The sequence below is a fragment of the Juglans microcarpa x Juglans regia genome, chromosome 1D (genome assembly GCF_004785595.1).
Source record: "Juglans microcarpa x Juglans regia isolate MS1-56 chromosome 1D, Jm3101_v1.0, whole genome shotgun sequence".
NCBI classification, from domain to species: domain Eukaryota; kingdom Viridiplantae; phylum Streptophyta; class Magnoliopsida; order Fagales; family Juglandaceae; genus Juglans; species Juglans microcarpa x Juglans regia.
This window is the reverse complement of record NC_054594.1, coordinates 16,390,717-16,417,575: the sequence shown is the minus strand read 5'-3', so window position 1 is coordinate 16,417,575 and position 26,859 is coordinate 16,390,717. Positions and strand designations below refer to the sequence as shown.

At 37.0% G+C, this 26,859-nt stretch overlaps 2 protein-coding genes and 1 non-coding gene across 3 annotated transcripts in view; 1 reads left to right on the top strand and 2 right to left on the bottom strand.

Annotated features, from left to right (window-relative positions):
* LOC121252524 (chromosome transmission fidelity protein 18 homolog) overlaps window positions 1-6,913 on the top strand; it is a 44,814-nt gene extending 37,901 nt beyond the window's left edge. The window contains 11 exon segments of the mRNA XM_041152224.1: window positions 664-732; window positions 827-927; window positions 1,014-1,095; window positions 1,208-1,286; window positions 1,375-1,462; window positions 1,533-1,686; window positions 2,513-2,704; window positions 2,821-2,880; window positions 4,147-4,463; window positions 5,251-5,356; window positions 6,722-6,913. Coding sequence (XP_041008158.1) covers window positions 664-732; window positions 827-927; window positions 1,014-1,095; window positions 1,208-1,286; window positions 1,375-1,462; window positions 1,533-1,686; window positions 2,513-2,704; window positions 2,821-2,880; window positions 4,147-4,463; window positions 5,251-5,356; window positions 6,722-6,775 — 1,302 coding nt within the window. The 3' untranslated portion in view covers window positions 6,776-6,913.
* Window positions 6,914-8,617: 1,704 nt separating this feature from the next.
* On the bottom strand, window positions 8,618-13,776 carry LOC121268413 (cellulose synthase-like protein D1). Its single transcript, XM_041172679.1, has 6 exons — window positions 13,096-13,776; window positions 11,982-12,411; window positions 11,318-11,698; window positions 10,596-10,971; window positions 10,083-10,497; window positions 8,618-9,667 (listed from the first exon to the last, which is right to left on the bottom strand). Exons 1-6 carry the CDS (start codon window positions 13,674-13,676, stop codon window positions 8,710-8,712), a joined length of 3,141 nt encoding a protein of 1,046 aa, XP_041028613.1. The 5' UTR covers window positions 13,677-13,776; the 3' UTR covers window positions 8,618-8,709.
* Window positions 13,777-18,195: 4,419 nt separating this feature from the next.
* Window positions 18,196-18,334, bottom strand: LOC121243475. Its single transcript, XR_005936149.1, has one exon. It is a non-coding gene; the product is annotated as a small nucleolar RNA Z247 (small nucleolar RNA).
* Between the last annotated feature and the right edge of the window lie 8,525 nt (window positions 18,335-26,859).

Sequence of the window (26,859 nt, the reverse complement as noted above, 5' to 3'; positions counted from 1 at the left end):
TTTAATGTGATTTCGCTCCTCTGAACTAATTGTCAAATCGGAGGGTTTGCTAGACTCTACAATCTTAATTAAATCTTAAGATTTACCTTCTTCTTTGGGTTGGTTGTGCTTATTGGAGAAATAAGTTGCCTGTGCAGGAGGTAATTATCCTTCTAGGATTACCTGATTTGGATAATGGAAAAAGGAAGTCAATGTTTTCTGCTGCACTTTTATTGGGCTTAGTTTGTGAAGTGTTATGCTGGTGTTGGGTCTAATACCAAGCACTTCAGTTTAGGAAAACAAGTATTGATAATTATTAGATATGGCACTTTTCACTGAAGCCCAGTTCTTGTGGAAGAGAGAATATTTGGACTGAACAAGGATTCATCGATCAGACCGTGGTTGATTTTCATATCTATGCCTCCTGACATTTTTTGTTGAGCATCTCACTAGCTCCCCCCAGATTTTATCACCTTAAAAGTCTCAGTTTGGAGTTTTTTTTTTTTTTTTTTTTTCCGTTGTTTGTGTGTTTTTTTTTTTTTTATGTTGTTGTTGTTGGGGCAGGGCTTTTAAAACTCTACTTAATATTGAGACTTATATATTTGGTATTTTCAATAGCGTAAGAGCATTTTGGTTGAGCAATTAATGCTGGTTAAGTTATTAGCATGCTTTACTGGCTCTCAGTTGGAGATCAGTTCTCAAGTAGTTGGCCGGAAGGACATTTCAAGAAGTGCGTTTGATATCTGGAAGGAGGTAATCCAGAAATACATTCCATAACATGTTTCTAGCTACTTACAATTCATTGCAACCATTTTTTTCTTTTTACTGAGGATTCTATTATGTTTAGGTTTTTCAAAGGAGACAAATGAAGCGGGAGATAAAATCTAATAATAGTTCCAGCCGTAAGTGCAATGAGTTTGACCTTCTTCACTCCCTCATATCTAACCGGTATGTAGCTACTTCCTGTTGACATCATTTTGTCCCTCTTATGTTTAAAAACAAACCCTTTTGCTTAAGTGTCATTGACTATGCAGTGGTGACTATGATTTGATATTCGATGGGATCCATGAAAACGTTTTGCATCTCAATTATCATGATCCACTGATGCAAAAGACTGTAAGATTACGTCAGTTATAGATGGTTACTTGATATGTCTGTTGAATATTAGGCTTCTACTGAATCTGTTTTATAAGAAGGCATATGACTTTTGTACTCATTTTATGTGAAGGTTAAGTGCTTAAATAGCCTTGGTGTTTCTGATATGATGCACCAACATATCTTACACACGCAGCATATGGCTCTTCTTGGTAACGACATTCATGACCTATCATTGTTACCTTCCACTACTGAGTATAATTTCAATTAGATTATTATCGAATTTTGTCTTTTCTACAGTTTATCTGCCCCCTAGTGTAATCTCTGTGCATCATCTAGTAGCCCAAGTTCAAAAACCTAGCATCGAATGGCCCAAGTCATATCAAAGGTATCTATATCTCTGAACAGCTTTATGTAAAATTACCATTTCTTACTAATACATCTTTACAAATCTTTAGATACCGAACAATGTGGTTGGAAAAGATGGAGTCTGTAAGGTCTTGGCACTACAAAATTCCACCTTATATTTCAAGGCACATGTCAATTAAGTCTTTTGTAGAAGACTTGATTTCTCCATTATTGCATATTCTGTCACCACCAACTCTAAGACCGGTAATGTACTTGTATTTTGTTATTCTTCCTTTCTTTTGGTTATTCCATTTATTTTCCTTTCTTCTTAACCTTGACCGCACCTAATGTTTGCAATTATTTATCACTTCTAGAGACCTAATGTTTACTTTATGGTTATGTCTCTAGTTCGGACCGGACCCATTTTTTGGGTCCACCAAAAGTCCGGACCGGACCGATAAGGCTTTTGGACTGGTAGCTTTGGTTCGGTCTGGTCGTCCTTATCAGGGTGTTTCAATCCGGGTCATTTTTTTTTTCAAGTTTTTGACAGAAAATCATATAAAATAATAAAAAAATGAATTGAATGATATAATCTAAGTTGTCTGAGTATATACTTAACTAGTTAAGTATTTTAATCAAGTATAATAAATTAATAATGTTAATTATATGTGCACTATCAATAATTAATAGTTAATACCTTGTTTTAAAATTTTTAACCTTTAACTTTTATATAATCTAAGCATAAATAATTAGGTTAGAAGTGAATTAAATAATTACTTATAATTAGTTAGAAAAAAATTAATTAATTACTTGCTTTTAATTTATATAACTACTTAAAAAAATAAATAAAATATCATATAAAAAAATTATTTAAAAACTTGTATATATTAAATTCGGTCAGTCCGTGGTGAAAAAATCCTAGAAAATTTAATTTCTTGACTTTCTTGGACCGAGACCGGTCGGTTCCTTAATCGGTCTGGTCCGGATCAATCAAAACCAGGCGGTCTGGTCAGTTTTCTCAGTCCGAAGGAAAAATCTTACACCCCTACTTATTACAATGGTTTCTCATGTGCTCTGATATCACTTTCAGGTGGCATTGCAGTTACTGTCAGAAAGAGAAAAGAATGATCTGGCTCAGTTGGTTAGTACAATGGTATCCTACGCAATAACATATAAGAATGTCAAATCTGATCCTCTGCCCATTAAACCGAGACACGAAGCAGCTTTGGAAGCCTCATCACTTTCTTTTGATCCTCCGATTAATGACTTTGTTGGCTTCAAGGTTTGAGTTGGTTACAGTTTATTGTACTCAAGAAAAGGGGTTAGAATTCGTTTCATTTTTTATATTTATTAATCTTATAATCTGATCTGAACGTCTTTTTCTAACAATCGAAACAGGACTATAATTCTGGTCACTGTGTACTTGCTTTAGCCATGAAGCAGGTTTTGTTACACGAGGTGAGTCATGTATATTATTGAAGGTTATTTGAATTGTTCATTAATATTTTAAATCATCTGTTATGCGTACTGGTTCCATGCAACGGCTTAATTATGTTAAAAAAATCTCCCTTGACTTGAAGAACAAGGAACTATTTTGGTCCTTAAGATTTAAGAATGATTGTTGAACTTTGATGTGGGAACACCCTTGGCTTGGAGAACAAGGAACTATTATGGTCCTTAAGATTTAAGAATGATGATCATTGAATTTTGATATGCTGGGATTTGTTCCCAGCAATTAAAGGACCATAAACTTTGAGATAGCTTCCATCATCTTTAAGATAGCTTTTTTCATAAAAGGTGTAGCATTTGAACGCAATGGTATCTTTTGATCCATTCTGCAGGTGAGGTTTATGTACCAGAATTCCCCATCCCCTCCCTTTCCTCTCCGAATTTGTTCCAAATAAGCGTTCTAGCATTAGACCATGTAGCCTACTGAACATGTATCATCAAGGAAACTTATTTAGTGCACTTTATGAACACCCACTACTTTGCCAGGCACACTCTGTCAGTGCCCTTTTTGAATGAGACATACTGAAGGCAGGACTTTAAGGCTAGGAAACTGTTTGAGTTATAACCTGTAACGATACAATTCGAGTAAGAACTAGTTAATGATAGAATTTGAGCCCAATTGGAACATTATAAAGCGTAAGAACATCTCATTTCCAAGTAATGTGGGATCCCATACACCACCTATCCTTATAACTTATCAGAATGGGTCATTTATAACGCCCCAATGGAAGGCCTAAGCCATATGATCTATATTTCAAAAGGACTAGTCAATGATACAATTGGAGCCCCATTAGAATATTATAAAGAGCAAGAACTTATCACTGCCAAGTAATGTGGGATCCCATATACCACCTACCATTATCACTTATCAGAATGGGGTATCAAATAATCAATCTCAAGGAGTTTGAGCTTTCAAGCCTGTGTCTAGGTGCATCTTTGATTAGGCTCATCTTAAGGTGTTCCTTGGGATTTGAACTAGTTCAAAGACTCCAATAACGAGTGTGAGGCTATATTGGTTTGCACCATTTTTGGAGTCCTCGTGACAGTTTTAACAGCTGTTCTCTAATCTCTGGAATAATTAGTTAACTATTTGAAACACTAGTTCACCTCAATAAAGGTGTTGCCCTTTGATATGAACTTAACTAAAATTTGCTATACTTCTAGCCGCTTGCAAACTGAATCTGATGTCATGTAATGGAATTTTTATGTTTTCAGGTTGAAAAGCAAAAGATCTTGCAAGTAAGTATCAGAAGATCCATGCACACAACAGATGGATGCATCAAGGAAAGGTTGGATTTTGTAAACATGGAAACCAGCAGAGCTCCAACTACCAACACTAATGATGTGCCAGCACGTGTTGAGAAAAACATTGAAAATGAAAAGAATATGTTAAATATGGGGCTATGTAATCCAAGTACTTCCAAAATTTCGTCAAACTTGGCTTCCAGTGAAAATGATGCAGCTGGTTTGAAACTAAAATCCCATGGAGATCAGAAAAAGCCTTTTCGTGGTTCTTCTAGTTTCTTTGACAGGTAGGCCTATGCTTTTTATTACTAATTCTATGCTATATTTATATAAAAAGAATCTATGCTATAAGTTGACAGGTAGACCTGTGTTGCTTTGTTTTACCGGTACTATAAGCTAATAATTTCTGTTTTATTTTTTTATTATTTTACTTTTCTATTATAATCACTACTGCTAAAATTTACTGAGTAATTCAGTGAAAAATCTGATTCCAGCCATTTTCTGTCATTTTAGCCATTTAGAGCTGATTAACAGTAGTTGCCTTTACAACAATGATTAATTAGATGAACCTATGTTTTGCTATGAAAGCATTAGCTTCTTTTATTCTTAGTAATAGTTTGGACACTTCTTTTCGTGACAAGTGAATTATCCCTTTATTACGTTTATGTTTTCTTTGTTGTTTGTCATGGGATTGGCTCATTGTCACTTAGCACTTAGCTGATTTCGGCTGGAGAACAGAGTTTGATAAGGCTGCTTTTAATAATTTTGTTGAGAAAGCCTGTGTTGAGCCCATGCCCATCACTTAAAAATTTTATAGCACTAGCTTATCTGCTAATGTATTTTTTTAGGTTCGTTCCCTTGGCTGTTTTGATCTTTAGATCAAATGCATACATATTACTTGATGGTTAGAATGCAAGCTCTTTTGTTGTTTTCAACTGCTTTATGAAATAGATTTCATGAAAAGAATAGTTCTGTTGTATCTAGCATTTGAAAGAGATCAATGGTTGGATGTTGACAAATAATGGATGACAATTAGAATATGCACTAATTACCTCCAACATATCCTAAAACCAGGTTTAAGAAGTTGAGTAGTAAAGGATCTCAGACTACTGATATTGCTGTGAAGAAAGAAGTGACCTTGGAGAGAGATTTGCGTCCACTGCTATTTAAATTTAATGAGGTACATGATTTACTTGTACTTGAATTACTTTGTTTAAATAATGCACATAATATCAGTGAATACCCTGTTGGGGTTTTTTTGACATGTTGGACCAAAACTAGATGACCGCTGGTTAAAAGAGGCATGATGCTCTTCTGAATTAATCTAGTGTGCATAGACATTTAATTGCCTCCCTTCATTTCAATTGTTTGATTTCTCTTTTTTTATCACTTCTAGTTGCATGTTGTAGTTTTTTTTTCTTAGTTAGGAATTTTCACGAACCTCCGGTCCTCCTTCAAGGTCTGTCAAAAATGTATCAGAAGTCATATCTTGTCCTTTGCTCAAACAAATGGTCCTCTCCATGCATCTTTGAAATGTTAAATTTCTTTTGTTTGATAAAAATTTAAAATAAAGCCCAATTTGCATTATTTATAAATAGTAATGCTACATATAGTTGTGAAGTGTGTAAGTACCGCACAATCCTTTTGAAAAAGAGTGTGGTCCACTATTAAAAAATTAGTTTTTTTCATGTGAGTCTTGTATTTACTAACTTTTTTCAAAGAGATTGCGCGGTATTTGCGCACTCCACGATTGCAAATATCATTTCTCTTTATAAATATATTAAGAAAAGGGAAAAGATATATTCCACCCTTTAATTAACAGACATTTACAATTTGCAACCCAAATTATCCAAATTGATATATTGCACCCTCAAACTAACAAAAAGTGAAACCCTCCATTAAGATCGACCATAAAAAACTGATACTTGAATTCTCTATCAATAGCTGAAAAAATCTTCTCCAATTTTGGATAAAATAGGTAATTTGACACAAACGGTCGGATCTTAATGATGGGGAACTTTACTAGGCATAGTTTGTTGTGTAAAGTGTAAATTGCATGTTAGTTGAAGGGTGGAAAGATCAATGGTGCTTAGTTGTGATGTGGGTTCTGCCTTTGAAAATTTAATGGTGGCCAAGATGGGCATGATTGAGGGGATTAATAGGGTATAAGTGTAGAATGCGAGGCATGATATTCATCTATCTTACTGAATTTTATTAAGTAAAGGATATTCTTTAGTTACCATTTGCTGTTCCTCACAACCATGCCATCTTTAGCGCTTTTGCAGCCAAAACTATGAAAAGCAAGTACACGTCATGTCATCCTTTATGCTAGCAAGTACTTGTTTCTTTGAGTACCATTGATCTATTGATTTCACATGTTAGGAGCTCCTACATTTGACTTCCTTTGAGGGAAGTCTGGATTTCTAGAACCCGTTTTTGTTCACAATTAACATATAAATAATGATAGATTAGAAAAAAAAAACATACAAGTAATGATAATCTGAAGGGGATGCTCTCTATCACATCCTTTCCTATTTTCGTGCAGGGTTTCACAAATGCTGTTAAAAGGCCAGTTCGAATTCGCGACTTTCTTCTGTGATGAATCTCAGTTCTTGTAAGAGATATGAAATCATTCTTTTTCTTGCTTGTTAATAATATATGTATATATATAAATCAATTTCATTCCGTTGACTGGATATCAAAATTTTCCGTAATGTTCATAATGGAATTCAATATACAAGCTTTCTCCTCTATTAATGTGACTAGTTGCACACCCTCACGATGGGTGGGAATAAATTCTTGATTTTTTTTTTTTTTTTCATATTCTGATACTGGAGTTGTCTAGAAATGACCCTATTTGAATGCTAATTGTAATTAATAAACATAGAGAGAAGGAAAAGAAGGATTATAGAAGGGAAATGATTTGTACATTTTTAAAGTCTTGTACTCCCTTTAAAAAAATTGAACAAATATGAGATTCACATGAAAAAAATCAATTTGATGGTGTCTTTTTCCAAAGAGTGTTTGGCACTTGCATACCTTAATACTGTATCTAATATTATTAATTAATCTACATTATCTTTCAACTGTTTTTGAACTTAAAGTGACCAAATTTATAAGCATTTAAGATGGGAATGGATAATTAGGCTCAACAGGAGTATGGCTCCTGCATCAGAAATTATATGGGTTATAGGTTTGGTTTTACCATCTGCACTGGTTACATAGAAATTCGCACTGGTTACATAGAAATTCGCTTGGAGTCTATGTAAACCAGCACTCTGCTTGGGATGTTGCGGGGGTTGATTGTAAGGTCCCCAGCACCTAATTTTTGGACCTTGAAAAATGTATATATATAATAAATACTTCCCGAGAAACTAGCGTATCAAATTCGATCGTGTTATTGGTAAAAGCTGAAAAGTTGGGCTGCTCGAGTCCGCAAATCCAATGAGCATACTCGTTACATATGTCCAAGAAGTGCATTGTTAGAAGCAGATTTAATTTAGGATTTTTCATAACCGAGCTTTGGCGGGTGTTACTTCCTTGATGGACTGTCTTTGTATGGATGGAAAGTGAGAGAAAATAGAAGGAAAATTGGTCGAATTCGAGGATGACCTTTCCGTCAAAGAGAATAGAGATTAGAATTCTTTGCATTAAACTTCTGGTTGATTGTCCTCTGCAATCTGCATGCATCAACTAAGCATTTTTATGCATGTAAACGTGTCATGGGTCTAAATTGTCCATAGGCCTTACAACCATTTCTAAATGTGGGCCTTACAACTCCACTCACAAAACCCATACAAGACAAGGCCCATTCATATAAGGTTATTTTCGTTTTTGTCATGCGTGCTCGTCCTTTGGCGCACCCTTTGGTCCATCTGTGACTTTCAGTTCCCGTCTCTTACCTTTTGAGGTTGAACATTTTGCTTGTTGCATCTCTTGGTTGCTCTATGTTATGCCCAATGATTTTAACATATCCTGTCAATAGTCTTTATTAAACCATCATCTGTTCACCCGACAGCTAAATTAGCCAAAAATAGAATGTCATTCTATTGTTCCCATTCCTTATGCTTGGCAAGCACTTATTTTGGAGTAATGCTACTCATCATCATTTTTTCATCATTCTTTCATCATCTCATGATGTAGCATTAGAAGATTAGAGACTATTTATAATGTTTTATTTCATGTGAACTTATCATTTAATGTCACATCATAGGATGATGAAAAAAAAGATGATGAGTAGAATTTTTCCTTATTTTGTCACTTTTGTACAACTGAACCTTGCCAACCGTTGACATGTCAGCCACTCGCTCATCCCCAAAAGTTAAAAGAGCTTAGAGAATTAAAAAAACCAACTTGAATATTAGGATGTAAGATCTAGAAAAAAAATCATTTTTAAATCTAATGATGATACTAAAATACAAAGTCTGCCCATATTCTGAAAAAACAAACTGATGAAAAAAAAAAAAAAGAAACGGAGAGAATCTAAGGCATTTTCATGGGTAAATTTGTGGTCATTTTTATCCCGGGAGGTTGTTATATATTAACACTTCCACCAGAGGAATTGCGACTATCATCTGGGGGACTAATGGCAATCCAAAGCAAGGAGACTGTAATTGAAACCAGCCCCGACCACACGTATACAATCGTGGGCACTCTTCCTCTCCTCCCCATCAACCCCTTGGCAAAAGGGTACATGTGAGCCAACACCCAGAAGCTGAAGAATACTCCTCCCAGGAGCTTACTCCATTGTGGTATCACACTGTACAAGGTCTTGGAGAACCCAATAACAACAGCAACAATGTTGATCACTATGATTGTTAGTGGCATTATGAAGAGACTTGTCCACTTGACGATATAGAGATCTGCATATATGTCATCTTCATCTTCGCCAGCGGACTTGGAGGTTAACTTGAAAGAGATTTCGATACCAGCTATTACTTTTAGGAGGCCTTGGAGCACGGCAGCAAGGTGAGCACTCGTGCCACCGATTACCCAAAATTGTTCATTTCGCCACCATTCCTCGAGCCCAACACCGGACCACTTGACTTCCAGGAGGGAGATGAGAGTGAGACAAAGAGTAATGACAAGGAGATAGGAGAGGAAAGCAATATTTAGACTTTGAACGATGAAGTGTCCCGAGAAGAGAGACAGTGCAGGGAGGAAGCAGTACATAACTAAGAAGATGGAGGTGAAAGGGTAGATGCCAACGTTGAGGTATGCAATGCGCTGTAGGAACTTGAGGCGCTTGGTTCCAAAAAGTGGATTGTTTCGAGAGAAGAATATTTCCACCGAACCAGTGGCCCATCGGAGGACCTGGTGTAGCCGATCAGTAAGGTTGATAGGTGCCGTGCCTCGAAAGGCATCGCGCTTCGTGATGCAGTACACAGACCGCCACCCACGGTTGTGCATCCTGTAACCAGTCAACACATCCTCCGTCACTGATCCATAAATCCAACCTATTCTGTCTCCCCATTCGGTCTTGTCCTCGTACCTGCACTTCACACCAAAGCTCAGTAGTTATTAACCATTTAATCATTGATGAGTCTTCTACATGAACTATCTCAGACTTTTAATTTTAGTGAGATTGGTTCTTGACAATGTAAAAAATTAACCTTCTTAGTCCATTCTATCTTGTTTATATCTCATGATCCAAGTGCGTTTTTAGATATTCATGTGTTTGCATAAAATGAGAATGGAATTATATGTTTTAGGAACAAAACTTGCTTAGCTTTCCAACGTCACGTTGTTGGTTTGCAAAGGTGCCAGAATCTTAAATTAGCCTATTTGAAACTTGTTTTCACGTGCCTCTTTAAGATTTGGGAACATCAGACTGATAGCTACATGAAGCATGCTCACAAAAGCAAAAAAATTAATTCAAGAAGATTTTGAAATGAGAGAACAGTTACCAGCAGGAGATGACAGCAACTGCCTCAGCAACAGTGGGTGCATCAAGTGGTGGACGAGCCAGGAGCAACGCCCCTGGAGGACGACCATTCTTCACAGAAATGTGATCGGCAAGTGGTCGACCTTGGTATTCGGAAATGGCTATGGACTCCGTGAACATAGTTGAGTTTCCAAATTTCTTTGGCAGGTTCAAGTCAGGGTGTGATGTCAGGGGCTGCATCTCTGAGTCATCCAAGTCCTCCGATTGAGATTGTGGATGCATGACAACATTTGGAGCTTGGGATTTTACTTGCCCAAATACGCCTGAGTACTCGTTTGCCCTTGGTGGGTGGAACCCATATAGTGCATGTCTTCGGAACATACAACCAGTTCCCACATACACTGGGCCCTGTAGACCATCTAAAGCTCGCATATTTCCTATATATATATATTGGGTGATATTGGAAAATATAAATTAAAAAGTATGAAATTAGAATTTGGAAGCAATTTTTATTTTTTTATTTTTGTAAAATTACCATCAAAGAAGACAGTGTTATGGTTCGCATATCGGTCAGACGGATCAATTCCTTCAAATCTTTGTGGAAACTGTATGTAGCATATCCTGTCACCACCACGGTCCATCATAAAGCACATTCCTTCCTTTATAGCTTGAGAATTATAGATGTAATGGTCACAATCCAGATTGAGTATGAATGGCCCGTTGGACAATATTGCAGAAGCTCGAACCATGGCATTCATGGCTCCAGCCTTCTTGTTGTGGTCATACCCTGGCCTCTTCTCTCTGGAGACATACGCAAACATTGGCAGCCGAATGTCAACCCCGGTGAAGTCCAATCTTTTCTCGTCCGGATGACCCATCACTGGTTCATTTTCCGGGACCTTACTCATCACCTACATTGCCACAAATTATATATGTATGTATAGATCACACACACTCAGATCATAGTCAAGACTAGTCAATAGTCATTAGCACTTTAGTAATTTAAATTTCAAGATTTGAAGATTGAAAATGCTATGAATTTTTTTTAAAATGAAATGGGAGTGGCAATAGTGAGGGAATAATGCAATTAATAGTTCTACAGAAAATTGAAACAACTTAATAGTTGTGTTATTCCATAGCATACTCAACATTTGTTCATACCGAGAAAATTATAGATTAAGTGTTAATTTCCTTTTCTTTTGGAAGACGTACAAAAGAAAGTTCAAGAAGCAATTCGATGGTGATCATCATCATCACCTGCAAAATTCCGGCATGGTCTCCCTTAGCATGGTCGGCCATAGGGTTGAGCCATGTTCCGGGCCAGTGAGTCCCGTCGGCCATCCATGTGGCCTTGTTGACACTAATTGGGTCTGGTGGCAACACTCCACCATTCTTCTCTCGGGCAAGTTTCTTCTCCTTCATTTCCTCCTTGGAGTTATACATTTCGCTCCTTTTACGTATAGCTTCAGGGAGACCATTGATCCTGACCTTAAATTCATCGTACTCTCTCTTGATCCAACGGCGGTCCTTGACAAAATCTGGGCGTTTCTTATTCTTTGTGGGGTCAGTTTTACTACTGAAGTAACTTTCTGGATTCCTTGGCTCGATGTTGTGTTTGCGGCAAAAGGGCACCCAAACCTGTATGCAATAAAACAAAAGCTAGTAGCATATTCATTCATACTGTGTGCATGGTTTTACGAAAGAATGTGTTTATAGTGAGCAAAATAAAGATATGTAGATGCACCATAACGTCACTTTCTAGCAGGAAAATAGGGCGTAGGAGGAATTCTAAGAGTTTTATATATCACAAAGGAGATTTTGATCATGGCCTTGAAATTGAGATTGTTCTCTCTCATAGTTATTTATATCGTTTACTTTCATTCTACGAAAAACTATTTATGGATCAAGATAGTAACAAAACCTCGGCAAAGTTAACGGCCTCGGCCATTGCCTCAAAGGATAGAATGGCACCACCATCATCCGAAATGTAGCATGAGAGCTTCTCGGTAGGGTAATCAGCAGCAAGGATGGACAAAATTGTATTGGCTGTGAAAAGAGGAGGTTCCTTTTCAGGGTCAGCTGTGGAGACGAAAACATCAACCCCAGGGAGGTCAGACCGCCCATTAGGGTTGGACGGGGAGCGCTGTTCGAACTTGTCACGGAGGGCAGCAAGGTCAGTAGCTCTGTTGATGGGGTTCAGCTTGGGGAGAACATCCAGAAGCCATGAGAAGGCAAACCAAACCTCGCAAACAATGGACATGCCCCATAGCCACATTGCATCTTGGTTGGGGTTCTGTATACGCCATGCGAGGAAGAAGGATAGAACTATCATCCGGATCACCACAAGTAGCCTGTTCAGATAGAAAGATCAACTTCTAATGTATTGTTTTGCTCGGTGTCATGTTATATAATCTTAAAGATGATCAGAAGCCAAAAATATCCAAACGACACAAACTTTGAGCTCATGATTTCTTAAAGAATGCAAATGCAATTTGGGTTTAGATTTCCTCAGTTAAACTCCCAAGTACTATCCATCAATAATATTTCTGTTCTAGAACTAATCGCTAATAAGAGCTAAGCACAAAGTCAGGAGAAGTAACAGAAAGCTAGCTAATACTAGAGAATGAATTGTGGTCTGGTGGGTAAGAAAAGTCCACTTCGAGCAAAGCATCACATGAGAAATGTTAATCATGTTATGAGAGTTCTGCGCGCAGTTAGGTTTTCTTTGAATCAACCTCATGCCTAGTACTCTCGACCAACTAATTATTTATATAATTCAGTTTGAACTCAAGTTTGGTCCAAAGTCTAACAGCAACTGATCTCTATGTATTAAAATGCACATGAAGTAACAACTGATCAAAACCCAGCCACTTCCGATGTAAGTGTATAATGTATGATATAAATGCATAATATTAATACTATAAAGTATCATGTTTTGACTAAATGTCGTGTACATAATAATAATGTTCATCTCAAAAGATATTAAGAGAACAAAAAATTAAGGAATGTCAATATACATTTAGGGGGTGGTGCACCTGTAGGGGCTGATAATAGCAGCCGGAATCTTGAGCTTCCTAGTGAGTGGTTTCCATGGCTTGTCCATAAAATCCGACATGCTCATCCCTCCTTCCGATCCATAATTATCCTCTTGTTCTGACCAAAAAGCATTACCAATGCCGTACTTTCCCTTTGTCTCAAACAACCACCGGTTGTGATCAAAGTCCCCAGTTTGGCTTCTCAACAGCATTGATTTGTCGTTGGAAGATTTCATCACGGACATCCTCCTGTCCATCTTTGCTGCCTCGGCATTAGCGTCCCCGCTATTGCCTCCATAACCACTTTCCTCATGATCCCCAACGCGCCTCCGTTGGGGAGCATTTGGCTTGGAACTAGAGGCTGCACCTGGCTGGTTGTCTGGTGTAGGCGGCAGCATTACCGTGTAATTCATGTAGTCATTTTGGCTTAAAAACTCGCCCGACATGTCCAAGCTGTCATGATCGTCTTGGGACAAGTTCACAATTCGGCCACTTGACGTGCGTCGCGCAAATTTCACTGCCTGTTGAGGCGGCCGCCCAGATGACGCCGACGATTTCTTTGGTAAGTATGAAGGTTCCATCTTCTTCTCTAGAAATTCCTTAAAACTTCAGAAAAAAAATAAATTCTAACTCTTCATTTCTTTCAATTGTTTTGTTCAACTACGAAGATTAAACGTTTTCACCTGCACCCGAAGGTGAGAAGCATGCACAACAATGGAAAATCATGGAAAATAGTTGATGAATTGTATGTTCAATGGCTGGTTGAAAGGAGCCATGCATGTTAGGTAGAGAAGTTTAATGGTCTGTAAGTTGCGTCTATTTTTAGTTTTAATGCACTGGATGTCACTCCCTCATTTCAAGCATGGCCTCTCTCTCTCTCTCTCTCTCTCTCTTCACGTTAGGTTCTTGGTGCACGGTTTATTTGGTGCCAACTACCAAGTGATCATCAAATATTGCCATTTCAGTATTTCAGTCTAGATTTGTATATATAGTATACCGTGTGTGAATTCTTTGTTAATATATAAAATAATAAAATCTATCTCTTCCTATCAATTTAAACTTTTGGACAAGTGGTGATTTCACATAGTATCAGCTGATCAGAAGTCTTAAGTTTGAACTCTGATTCTACACTCTATCACATTTAATTAAATATTCTACTTGTTGGGCCTACTCATTAAGAGGAAGTCTGGCTCACAAGTGAGGGGGAGTGTTAAGATATAAAATAATAAAATCTACTTCTTCTCATCAGCTTAAACTTTTGGAACAAGTGGTAATTTCATATTCTTCTACCGTAATATATTTAGATACACATGTAATCTACCTTTTGCATGCATATATTCTAGGTTAGTGAAACAATAATTAATTGGATGAATACTCTACTCCACACTAATCGTATGGAGGTGTCCTGCTTTGTATTTATAAATGATATAGTTGATTACAAGATAACAAGATAATAACTGAATGATCCTCACTTAGTTTGAATTACATTTGTCCATATCTCTCTCAGAATTTGAATTTACAAATTGTATATCTCTAGGAGTGATCTTCTAGGATTGATGTTTATCTTTGTGTTTGACTTGGTCTGAAAAATTATCTCTTACACACTCCCTCAAGCAAAACGGGGTAGCAGCCACGTGAAGCTTATCTTTGAGGAAAGCAAACCGTGGTGAAGATAGAGGTTTTGTCAACACATCTACCACTTGATCCTTCTCGAAGATGAAATGAACATCCAACAACTTCTTTGACACATGTTTACGTACAAAATGATAGTCCAGTTTTATATGCTTGGTACGGTCATGAAAAACCAGATTAGTTGTCAAATAGGTGGCGCCGATTTTGTCACACCAGAGAATAGGAGCATGAGGCTGGGAGATGCCAAGTTCATGGCAAATAGATTGTAACCATATGAGTTCAGCTATAGTATTCGCAATGGCTCGATACTCGACTTTTGTACTAGACCGTGCGACCATGGTTTGTTTCTTGGAACTCCAAGTCACAATGTTATGACCAAAAAAGATGCAATCACTGCTGGTGGATCACCAATCATCAGGAGAACCTACCTAATCCGCATTGTAATAGGCTATAAACTATAAGGTATGGCTTGGTCGGATAAGAATGCCATGATCGACCGTGTATTTCAGATAATGCAGTATGTGTTTTACTACTGTCCAATGAACTGTTGTTGGTCGATGCATAAATTGGCAAACGCGGTTGACGGAAAATGAAATGTCAGCTCTTGTTAATGATAAATACTGAAGCGCTCCAACTATGCTTCTATAGAGTGTTTCATCTTCAAAAGCATCCCCATCAAACATGGTCAGAGCATGAGCAGTGGACGTAGGAGATGCAATTGGTTTAGCACGAGTCATGTTTGTACGGTGCAAGAGATTTATAATATATCTATGCTGAGATAGAAAGAGACCTTCAGGTACACGGTTAGCCTCAACACCAAGAAAATAATGAAGATCTCCAAGATCTTTAAGAGCAAATTCCATGCCAAGAGACCGAATAACAGAGGACACCGCAAGTTGAGAGGAGCCAGTGATTAATATATCGTCCACATGGACTAGAATGTAGATAATTAGTTGAGCACTCTGATAAACAAAAAGTGAAGCATCTGACTTTGCATTAGTAAAGCTGAGAGATAGAAGCTTATCACTGAGACGTGAATACCAGGCCCTAGGTGCCTACTTTAGTCCGTAAAGAGCCTTATGAAGCCGACAGACATGATTGGGATATTGAGGATGGATAAAGCCAGGAGGTTGTTGCGTATATACCTCTTCAGTAAGAAATCTATGGAGGAGGGTGTTGGTGATGTTGAGTTGTTTGATGCACCATTGTTGACTCACGACATACCAGGCAGATAGTAGTCGGCTTGAGCACGGGACTAAATGTGTCTTGAAAATCCAATCATTCTTGTTGATGATACCTTTTAGCCATAAGGCGGGCTTTATATCGATCAAGTGTGCCATCTAGCTTTCTTTTGATTTTATAGACCCAGTGACATCCCACAACATTCATGTTGTTGTGCGGTTTAACAAGTGACCAAGTGCTGTTTTTAAGCAAAGCAGTGAATTCGGTATTCATGGCTTGCAGTCACTCCACATGTTTAGAAGCATGAGTGAAAGAGGTTGGTTCAACTATAGATAAGTCACCAATAGCCATTAATGCTTTTGATAGAGGATAGCGCACACACAACCATCATGATATTGCATGGGTTTTTCAATGTTATTTTGGAGCCAAGTTCGCATCGAATGAGAACACAATGGAGGATTGGCTGCTGCGGCATGTTGGACTGACTTTGGTATTGAACTTGTTGGTGAGGGAGTAGGATGTGAAGGTTCACTTGAGACATGTGAGGGTGGGCTGGGAGGGTCGGGTGGAGGTGGAGAGGATGTTTCGACTGGTTGTGCCACATGGGAAGAGGAGTTAGACACTTGTAAAGTGGATGGTAAAGGGATTGGAGGATCTGGAACAAGTATAGGCTCGTGTATGATTTCTTTAAAAGGGAAGTTTGACTCATTAAATAAAATATGACGTATCGGGAGCGGAACACTGGGCCAGATTTGGGCTCAAGGCATTTGTAACCATGGTGATTAGAGCTGTATTCAAGGAAGATGCAACGTTGAGAACGAAACTTCATTTTGTGACGATTATAGGGTCGGAGATAGGGCTAACACTCACACCCAAAAACACGTAGAAACGAGAAATTTGATTGTTGTGGAAATAGTTTTTCTAACAGAGATATGTTGGACAAGATGGGAGTGAGCAAACGATTTATAAGATAGCAAGCCATTTGAAAGGCTGAGTCCCAATATTTGTATGGTACTGACGCAGGAGAGAGGAGAGCAAGACCAGTTTTGACAATGTGTTAATGACATCGTTTAACTGAGCCGTTTTGTTGGTGAGTGTGGGGACAAGTAATGTGATGGTGAATCCCAAGTGTATTAAAAAATTTATGAAGACTGCGAAATTCACCACTCCAGTCAGTTTGAACCATTTTAATTTTTGTGTTAAAGAGGCACTCATCAGGGAGATGGAAAGAGCGAAAAAGGGGTAAAACATCAGATTTATTGGAGATAGGAAATAACCATGAATATTTGTTAAAATGATTAACAAAAATAATATAATATTTCTTTCCTTCAGAAGATAAATAAGGAGATGGTCCCCATACATCATTGAAGACAAGATCTAAAGGGCCTTTGGGGATGGCCGTGGATATAGAAAAAGGCAATTGATGGCTTTTGCCTTGTTGACAAGCAAGACATACACCTTCAAATTTATTTGATGACAAAGCTAACGAGAATTTAAAAATAATGCTACGAACTAATTGCATGGAGGGGTGACCAAATCATGCATGCCAAGTGGTGAGTGGAGTGCTGGTGGTAAGGAGTGCTTGAGATTTGAGGTGGGTAGACACGTTGGAAGGGAAATGATATAAACCAGATTCAGCCTTGCCGCGTAGTAGCGTTCTCCTCGTGGCTTCGTCCTTGATGCAAAAATGATCCTCATGAAATTCAATGAAAACATCATTGTCAGTAGTGAATTTACTTACTGAAATTAAATTCTTTGCAACTAACGACACATGCAAAAGATTTTTTAGTAAGAAGGAATTATAAGTGGAATGCAATTTAAATGAGCCAATATGAGTGATATTTAAACCTATACCATCACCAATTTGAATTTGGTCTAGACCATGATAAGGTTCGACATTCAGGTTGAGATTTTGGAAGTCATTCGTGAGGTGATGAGTGGCTCCAGAGTTAGCATACCATGTTGCATCATTGTCGGAGGGAGTCATAGTCATGAAGGCAGTAGCTGTAGGTTGAGTGTTCTAAAAAGATTGATCAAAGCGATACCAATAAGAAAGTGCAGAGTGACCAGATTTACCGCATACTTAACATTGGACACGGACACGAGATGACTGAGAATTGTTAGTGAAGGTACCTTGACCTCGACTGCGGCCATGGTTGCGATTGTTGGAGGGATAACATCCGCAGTTGCCATTGTTGCGATTGTTGGATTGGCTGACACGAGATGCTGCAATATTGGCAGATGCTATTGCCAAGTCAACGGCGGAGATTTGCTGCTCAAGACGCACCTCATAATTTAATAGGTGGCCAAAGACATCATCAAGTGTCATAAGATCTACCCTTGTCGTAATGGACGTAATAAGGGGGTCATAGGCTGTGTCAAGACCATCCAGAAGATAGGAAATAATTTCACAGTCCTCCAATGGTTTGCCCATGGTGGCAAGAGTATCAAATATGTTCTTTGCCTTATGAAAATAATCTATGATTGATGAGTCACCTTTTTTAAGAGTAGAGAGCTGGAACCTGATGCAAGTGATCCGGGCTTGGGAGTGATCAGAGAACATGCGCTCCAAAGCTAACCAGACTTGCCGAGATGTGGAGAGGCCGACGATTTGAGTTAGGACACCTTTGGACAGAGAGGATATTAGCAAACTTAAAATGATTTGATCTTGTTGAAACCATCGTGTGAACAACGAGTTGGGTAATGAAACACCCCCGACGGGGGGCAAGAAAAATGATGGAGGAGTGACGCTACCATCAAAGAAGCCAAATAGCTGCTGACCACGAAGATACGACATGATCTACGCCTTCCATAATAAATAGTTGTCTTTGTTGAGTTTTATAGTAATGAAATTGGAGAGATTTGTAGGGGATGGTAGGTGGGAAGATTGATCGGGTGGGGGGTTTACAAAGGAGCTTGAAGAATCTGAGGCCATGGATCAGACGATGGTCTTTAATGGCTCTTGATACCATGAAACAATAATTAATTGGATGAATACTCTGCTCCACACTAATCGTATGGAGGTGTCCTGCTTTGTATTTATAAATAATATAGTTGATTAAAAGATAACAAGATAATAACCGAATGATCGTCACTTAGTTTGAATTGCATATATCCATATCTCTCTCAGTATTTGAATTTACAAATTGTCTATCTCTAGGAGTGATCTTCTTGGATTGATGTTTATCTTTGTGTTTGACTTGGTCTGGAACATTATCTCTTACAGTTAGAATCTAGATTGTATCGATGATCATCACGTCTCTAGCTACGTCATCTACAATATCCATACATACACATAAATGTTTGTTTGGTCCACAAATAGATTTTGTAAAAGTGAAACCACAAATTACTGTGACTTATTATCGTGCATGATCAAATTATAAAACTCTTTTTAGCGTAAAGTAGATATAATTGATCATATATATTTAGCCATATAAGTTTATGTAAACTTATTTTTGTGGGGTTTTTTTTTTTGTTTTCTTCTGTGAACTCTAACACTTCTAATCAATACATATGTTATATACACACACTCGTGCATGTCTTATAAATCTGTATGTATGTATGTATGTATGTATGTAACTGATCTTGTTTATAATTAGAAAATGATGAATGATCAAGTCGTTCGTACGTTCACCTTCATAATTAGATCATTGAATTGGATATAGGAGTCGGCCGGGTTACCGTGAGATCAGACCATAACCAAGTCTCCATTATTTGCTAATTCGCATCTTTCGTCAACATCCAGCTTGCTGATGATTTATTTTAATTATGGCTCACATGAACATGACGACTAGCTTGCATGCTTCGGTATTAATGTCTTTCTATACCATTCTGAACACGTAATAAGTCCATTGAAATGGGCTAGCTATATACGTACTACAAAAAGGCTTCCTTTAAAAAAAAATAATAATAATTGCGGCTCAAATATAAAGTACTGTACTTATTAGCAGTAATATTAATGGATAAAAAATTAAGACGTACGTAGGTGCAAATCTCTTTATAAATTGCAAAACCCACAAAAAAAAAAAAAAAAAAAGAACTGAATTTTTCACTTTTTCTCGTGAGTCCCATCTTAATTTTCGACTGCAAGTGTACACAAATAATTTTCCATATATATTTTTTTTATGCATAAATGAATCATGCGAATGGGCTTCATTTATCTAAAAGTTAATCCATAATATTTGATAATCCTTGCCTAGCTAGCTGCATCCATTATCTAATATCTAAAAGTTAATCTTGATTTCACTCACTACTTCAACAACGTATACGTCAACGGTACTGGATCAGCCTGTGTGCCGCCGTACGAGCTAGAGACTCTCGTGCATGCAGGTGATCTCTATCTAGAGTTCTCCATTTCCGATACCCATAATTATTAAGATTTCACTCCCAAATTTACGCGGGATACGCGTCATCATTACCATATTTAAAGATATAAGATCATTAGATTGGATTATGTAAATATAAATATAAAATTTATATAATATGATATGATTTTGTATTTGATTATTTTCTTTAAAATTTATTTTTATATTAGATTATCTATCTATTAATCAAAATAATAATAAAATATTATAAATTTAATTTTTTTTAATTTTTTTCTATTAATTAAAACCTGCAGAAATCTGCAATCAAAGTGTTGGAAGAGTAATTAAATAAATTGATTTTTTTTTCTATTAATTGGTTTTTAGTTACAAACCAAACTAGAGTGCAGAAATTTGCCCACAGCTAATTTTCACAAAAATCAGCAATCAAAGTGCAGTAAGAGTAAAAAAAGAACCGGCGTCTGACGTTTATGGAATACAAATAAGCTTTGGTCATTGTACAGTAGACAGTCATATATGACCCACAATACTAACATATAACTGTAGCTAAAAATCATATATTTTTCCATTTGCATAATTCAATGTAGGCAATCTTATGTAAAATAAGTCAAATTTTACATTTCACTGGTATTTGGATAATCCAATGCCGGTGCTCTAATTGGTTGGGTTTGGTTTGGTTTAGGACAAATTTTGAAATCAAACTAGTATAAATCAATTTTAAAAATTTAATTAGCTGAATTGATACAGATCGATTCATCACCGATATTGAAACTTAATTTTTTTTGATTTTGACCTGATTTTCTAGTTTACTGTTTACATGTGTGGCACTATATAAATTTAATATTATAATTTTTTTAATACTAAAATTAATTGTAAGAATTTAGTATTTATTATTAACAATTATTAATTTATTAATATTGTTCAATTATACTAGTATAGTATAAGTAGTGTTTAACTTAATAGTGAGATTAATAAACTTGAAGAATAAGATTAAAAGTATAGTCAGTGTTTAATTATACTAGTACAAGTAGTGTCTAACTTACATCAAATGTTATATTAATTTTATGTTATAAGATTAATAGACTTGAATAATATCATTAGAATTTTATGTTATATTAATTAGTAATTTCACATATAATATAATATAAAAAATCATATATATATATATATTTATATATATATACCAAAATAGCGGAAAGAAGGAAAAACCGAAGCTGACTGAAGAAGAAGAGAAGGAAGAGAATGGAAGAGATAGAGTAAATTGCACAATAATTAAATTATGCAAGTACAAAATAAACAGGCTGTTAAACCAGCCATATGCATGTATGAATATGCAAAATTAATTATAAAAACATATAAGTTTTATTAAAATTAACAAGCTTAAAGTAATTACAGGTGCAAGGTAGTGCAGATTTGCACTTACAGAAATCAGGGTAAATAAGGAGACTCAAGAACATGTAGAGAGGATCAGAAGTGTTTCTCTCGAGTTAGTTCTGGTTTGAGTTCTTCTCAGCTCAGAATAAGGTTCTCCTTTTATAGCATAAGAAGTTCCTGTTTACAATTATTAAAGTAAAACAGTAAATCAATCCGTGGGTGAACAGTGAGAACTATTTAGGCACGGGGCTCAGGGTATCATCATTGTGTCTTTCCAGTTGTCTTTATGGACGGCTGCTTTGGGCACAAGGTGACAAAATAGCATTCGGTCATCTCTGTGTCTTCCAGCTGTCTCTGTGGGCGGCTGCTTTAGGCACAAAGTGACAAATATCTCAAAGAGGACTATGGCCGGTCTTCTTTGAACTCAAGTAGTAGTCAATCATCTTCCAGCTTTGGAATGCCTTCTGAGTCATGACCAAATATATTACTGTATGAAGCCTTTGAGGATGCTTCTGAATTCTCATCGTTTTCAGAATTATCGCTCGTAGACTTAGACAATTGTTGCTCCAACAATTTTATTAAATCTTTTTTACCAAGTCTGTTGAGGATATTATCTTTAGCAGTCTTAGATGATTTCTTTGAGAATGAGCTGGTGGCTTTTCCTCTTGATGAAGCAGTTGGTGAATTAGGGGCCTGAATCACTAAGGGGTATTCGGGAACTGATAAACCAGATTTGATTGCTGGAAATTCCTTCGTATCTTGCAAATCAGGGGCGACTTGAGGGAAATCTTTAATCATCTGGTTGATCACTTTTTCGGTATATCCAAAGCTATTCCACCATTTTGTGAAATAAGCTCGGTCAATTATATCAGCATTTTTCTCATAAGTCCATTTAAAAATCCACGGTAGTTTGTAGTTCTTGCAAAAATGGAGCTCGTAAGGAAACATCTGTGAATGCCGGTTCAGTTTTGTGCCAGCAACTTGTTGATAGAATGTAAAAGCTCTGGCGAGCTGCTCAGGGAGATTTTGTGGAATTAGTCCGAATTGGTCCTACCATTAGAGAAACCAGTAAGGGAAAGTTCCTTTGAATCTTGTATCAAAATTGATGAACCATGAATGGCTCATATCAGGTACCTAAAAGAATATGAAAAGTCTCCAAGTAGTTATATAATCAAAATAATTTTAACTCAGTGCAGAGTCTGAGAGTCTTTTGGGAGTCCATGGGTTTGTTCCCCATTCGGCCTCTGTCATGACTCGGAGGATATAAGCATTGTGATAGATTAATTTGGTGGAATCATTCTTATCATAAATGGGTTTTATGACAAGAGAGTTGGTGAGAATTAAAATACTAGAATAATACTGGAGATTTTTGGAGGAATCTTTAGGTATCCAGTGGAAATTAGGGGGAAAATAGGAAGAGGCTATTTTGAACGGATCTGTTAAGTTAGAACGGTTAGGTTCTATGTGAAACAGATGGGTTATAAATGGCTTCTTCATGTATTTAGATTTTCCTTTTGGGAGGAAAAACTGAGGAGTAATTAGAGTAAGACCTTTTGCTGCCATTGCTTTCGCATATGGATCAAAAGGTGTAGAAACCGTAGACGCAAAGGTCGGCTGTTGCACAATTTTACCAAGAGGCGTGAACTTATTGGCGATATCCAGTGCTGTTGATGAGGCACTGGGCACAGTGGTGGATCCAGACTCATTCTTGATGAGTTTTATACTGGGTATTGGAGGTAGGGGGTTCGCTCTCTGTTTCTATTTTCTTTTCTTCTTGCTTACGCTCATGATTGGGTGTCTGCAAGAACTCTCTGGTAAAAAAATCAGGGATAGAATTATTAGTGCCTTTGATATATTCAATATCAAAATAAAAAACACTTAAAATACCTTACCATCGTGCAAAAATATGTTTTGATGCAATGTTTTCAACATCTTGTTCTGAAACAAATTTGGCACTCATGCAATCAATACGAAGTAAAAACTTCCTGTTTAACAAATCAGATTGAAATTTAGAAATACATAGTACTATAGATAAAATTTCTTGTTTAATAGTACTATTTTTTTGTGTGCAGGATTCCAGGTTTCGGAATGGAAACGAACAATTTGTTCAGAAGAACCTGGTGAAACAGATTGTTTCAGAATGCCACCATAATCAATGTTTGAGGCATCTATTTCTACGATTTTAAATAAATCAGAAGTGGGGATACCAAGACACGGAAGAGTTTTGACATGTGTTTTGATTTTCCTCACTATTTTAGTTTGGATTTCTGTCCAAGAAGGAGGATTAGAAAGAAGTCGTTTGAACAAAGGACGACATTGTTTCCTCATATCCTTGTAGAAATCAGCAACATAATTAAGAGATCTTAAGAACCTCTGTAATTGTTTTTTGTCAAGAATGACATCATGGAATTTGTCGACAAAATCAATGGCTTTTTGGATAGGCCTGATTTTCCCTTCAGAAATATCATAACCAAGGAATCTGATATTGGTTTGAAACAGTTTAATCTTCTTCGCAGAAACGACAAGGTCATTGATTCTAATGATGTCTAGAAACGAATTCAAATGTTTCCAGTGTTCATTAATAGATTTAGAAAAAACAAGGACATCATCTATATAGACGATGGTAAAAGCAGAGAACGAGTTAAAGACGTCGTTCATGATATGTTGGAACTCACTAGGGGCATTTTTGAGACCGAATGACATCACATTCCATTCGAAATGACCGAAGGGGGTTACAAAGGCTGTCTTGTACCGGTCTGACTCGGCTATCTGGATTTGCCAAAAACCAGATTTGAGGTCAAATTTGGAAAAGACTACAGCATCACTCAACCTATGAATTAAGTCATTTTTGTTGGGAATAGGGTACCTAATCCACTGCAAGACTTTGTTTAATGATTTGTAATTAATGACTAGACGATGGGTACCTCTTTCTAGTTCAGCATTTTTTCGGACATAAAAGGCTGGACAAGATCAAGGAGATTTGCTATTCCTAATTATGCCTTTTTTCATAAGATCTGCAATTTCCTTTTTGCAGAATTCTAAAGTCTGACTATTCATCTGAATTGGTCTGGCTTTAGTGGGGATAGTGCTTTCATCAAAATTTTTGATATAGGGAAGAGAAACGATGTGTTTCTTCTTATGCCAAAAAGCATTTGGTAAATCAGAACAAACATAAAAAATAAGACGATTGTTGAAATTATCAATTTTTGAAATTAAAATTGGCGAAGATAATTGTTCAGAAATATTTTTGTACCTGATTTCCTGTTGGAGAAAATTTAGATGTTTTTGTTTTGCAAAAAGCAAAGATTTCAAACCTTTATCTTGATCGATCTCTTGACAAGATGCAAATTTAAATTTGACATTTTGACCAAAATGGTCGGTAGTAATACCATATTTTTCAGTAAAAAAAAGAATATAAAACAGAAATAAATGGAATGCCTAAAATTACTTTGTCAGACATGTTTTTGACTAAAACAGAAGGGATTTTAAAGCAAACATTGTTTTGACAAACATGAGCGTTGTTAAGCTCATATGTGATTTTCATCTGAAATCCATTTGCAGAAAATAATCTTTCAGATGATTTTTCAAAATATTTACTAGGAATGAGTCCTTCCTGAATACAATTCAGGTCTGATCCGAAATCAATCATAGCAACAACAGAAAATTGAAAATCATGGGCGACTACAATGGTAACCCTTGAAAACCATTTTGGAGGAATGGTATGATGGATCAAACAAATCTGGTTATCAGCGGCTAACTCATGTTGGCTTGAACCAGAATCGTTTGTTTGCTCATTGTCAGAATGAATATCCTGATCAAGTTATTTATCGATTTTAAACTCTAAAAATTCTTGTTTTAAAATCTCATTTTCAGACTTAAGGTTGTTAACCTCAGATCTGAGTTCAACAATTTCTTTTTTAACAAGATTTATTTCGTGTTGTAAATCATTTGTAGAAATTTTCTTGAATTTTTTCTTTTGAAATCTTTCCAAGGTTTCTTGAAAACTAATCCTTTGCTTGGAAGACTCTGGTTCTAGTTCTAGTCCTTGTAGCCTTTGTAGTAGCATTGGTGTAACAACCTGATCCAATATTATTAAGGATAATTTATGGATAATATCATTGGGCCTAAATTAGGATATGGGCCAATTATTATATAAACCCAATTGAGCGTTTAAGTATTTTTTTTTTTTAGACTACGGGCCTAAGATTTTCCACGTCAGGTTTGTTCCATGTTTCATGCACATTCATGTCTCTTTTTAGCTAGGGTTTTTCTTTTAGGTTTTCAACTATATATATACATATATATACACTACACTCACCAAAACTGCAAGCCGCAAGTCCTCCACCGTGAGTTTTCCTCTCACGCATCAACCTATGCATGCACGGCTTCATCCGTTTCCTCCGTATGCATGTCTCTTTTCCTCTAGGTTTCCTCTTGATTCATCACCTATATATATATATATATTACGCTTATCACTTCGGGATGGAAAGAAAACTCCAAGCTGCAAACCTCAAGCTTTCCCCTCCATGTACGCTCAGCCCCTCTGCCCAAAGCACGCCGACACCACCGTCGACAACCTCTAGGACGACGAACCCACCCTTTGGACAACACATTAAGCCCCTCCCTGCGCCTTAGTCATGCACAAAACGCATCTCTGTTTTTGCACTTTCGAAATAGAGCAACCGAACCACTTGGTTCACCATAGAAGACATCGGAGCACCACCCACGGTGCTAGAAACTGCCGGCCATGGTAGCCCCGTCGGGCCCACTCCCTTCCGGTAAGCCCACGACCGCCGCCAGCCTCCTCTCCTTCTCGGTTATTTTTAGAAGTTTTCGGTTTACAGTTCTCTCCCTCTCTCTCTAAAATTCTCTCTCTCTCTCTCTCTCTCAGCATAGCACCCCATTCCGAGAAGCCTCTGGTTGCGCCGCCTCCAGTCCCAGCCACCTAGAGCCGCTGTTCAGCCTAATCTCGTCGCGTGCCCCTCTCTCGGTAAGTATCACGTATCTCTCTTTTTGGAGCCTTTGTTTCTCTTCCCACGGCCTGTTTCTGACTTGGTTTGTTTTCGTGGGTTCTTAATCTCTAGATCGTTTGTTTCATAACGGGCCTTAAGCCCATTCGGCCAGTGTTTTTCTTGAGACAAGTATGCTAGGCTTATTTTTCAAATGGATTTGTGTTTTAATAGTAATATGGATCAGGTTACACTGTTACAGAAACTATTTTAGTTATGTTTAAATAGACTTGTATTTTGAATTG

Excerpts from the sequence above, each read along its gene's own strand:
- LOC121268413 (XM_041172679.1), bottom strand. The coding sequence starts at position 13,676 with ATGGAACCTTCATACTTACCAAAGAAATCGTCGGCGTCATCTGGGCGG. Across the intron at positions 12,412-13,095 it reads GCTATTATCAGCCCCTACAG|GCTACTTGTGGTGATCCGGA; the intron begins GTGCACCACCCC and ends CTATCTGAACAG. Across the intron at positions 10,498-10,595 it reads TAACACTGTCTTCTTTGATG|GAAATATGCGAGCTTTAGAT; the intron begins GTAATTTTACAA and ends ATATATATATAG.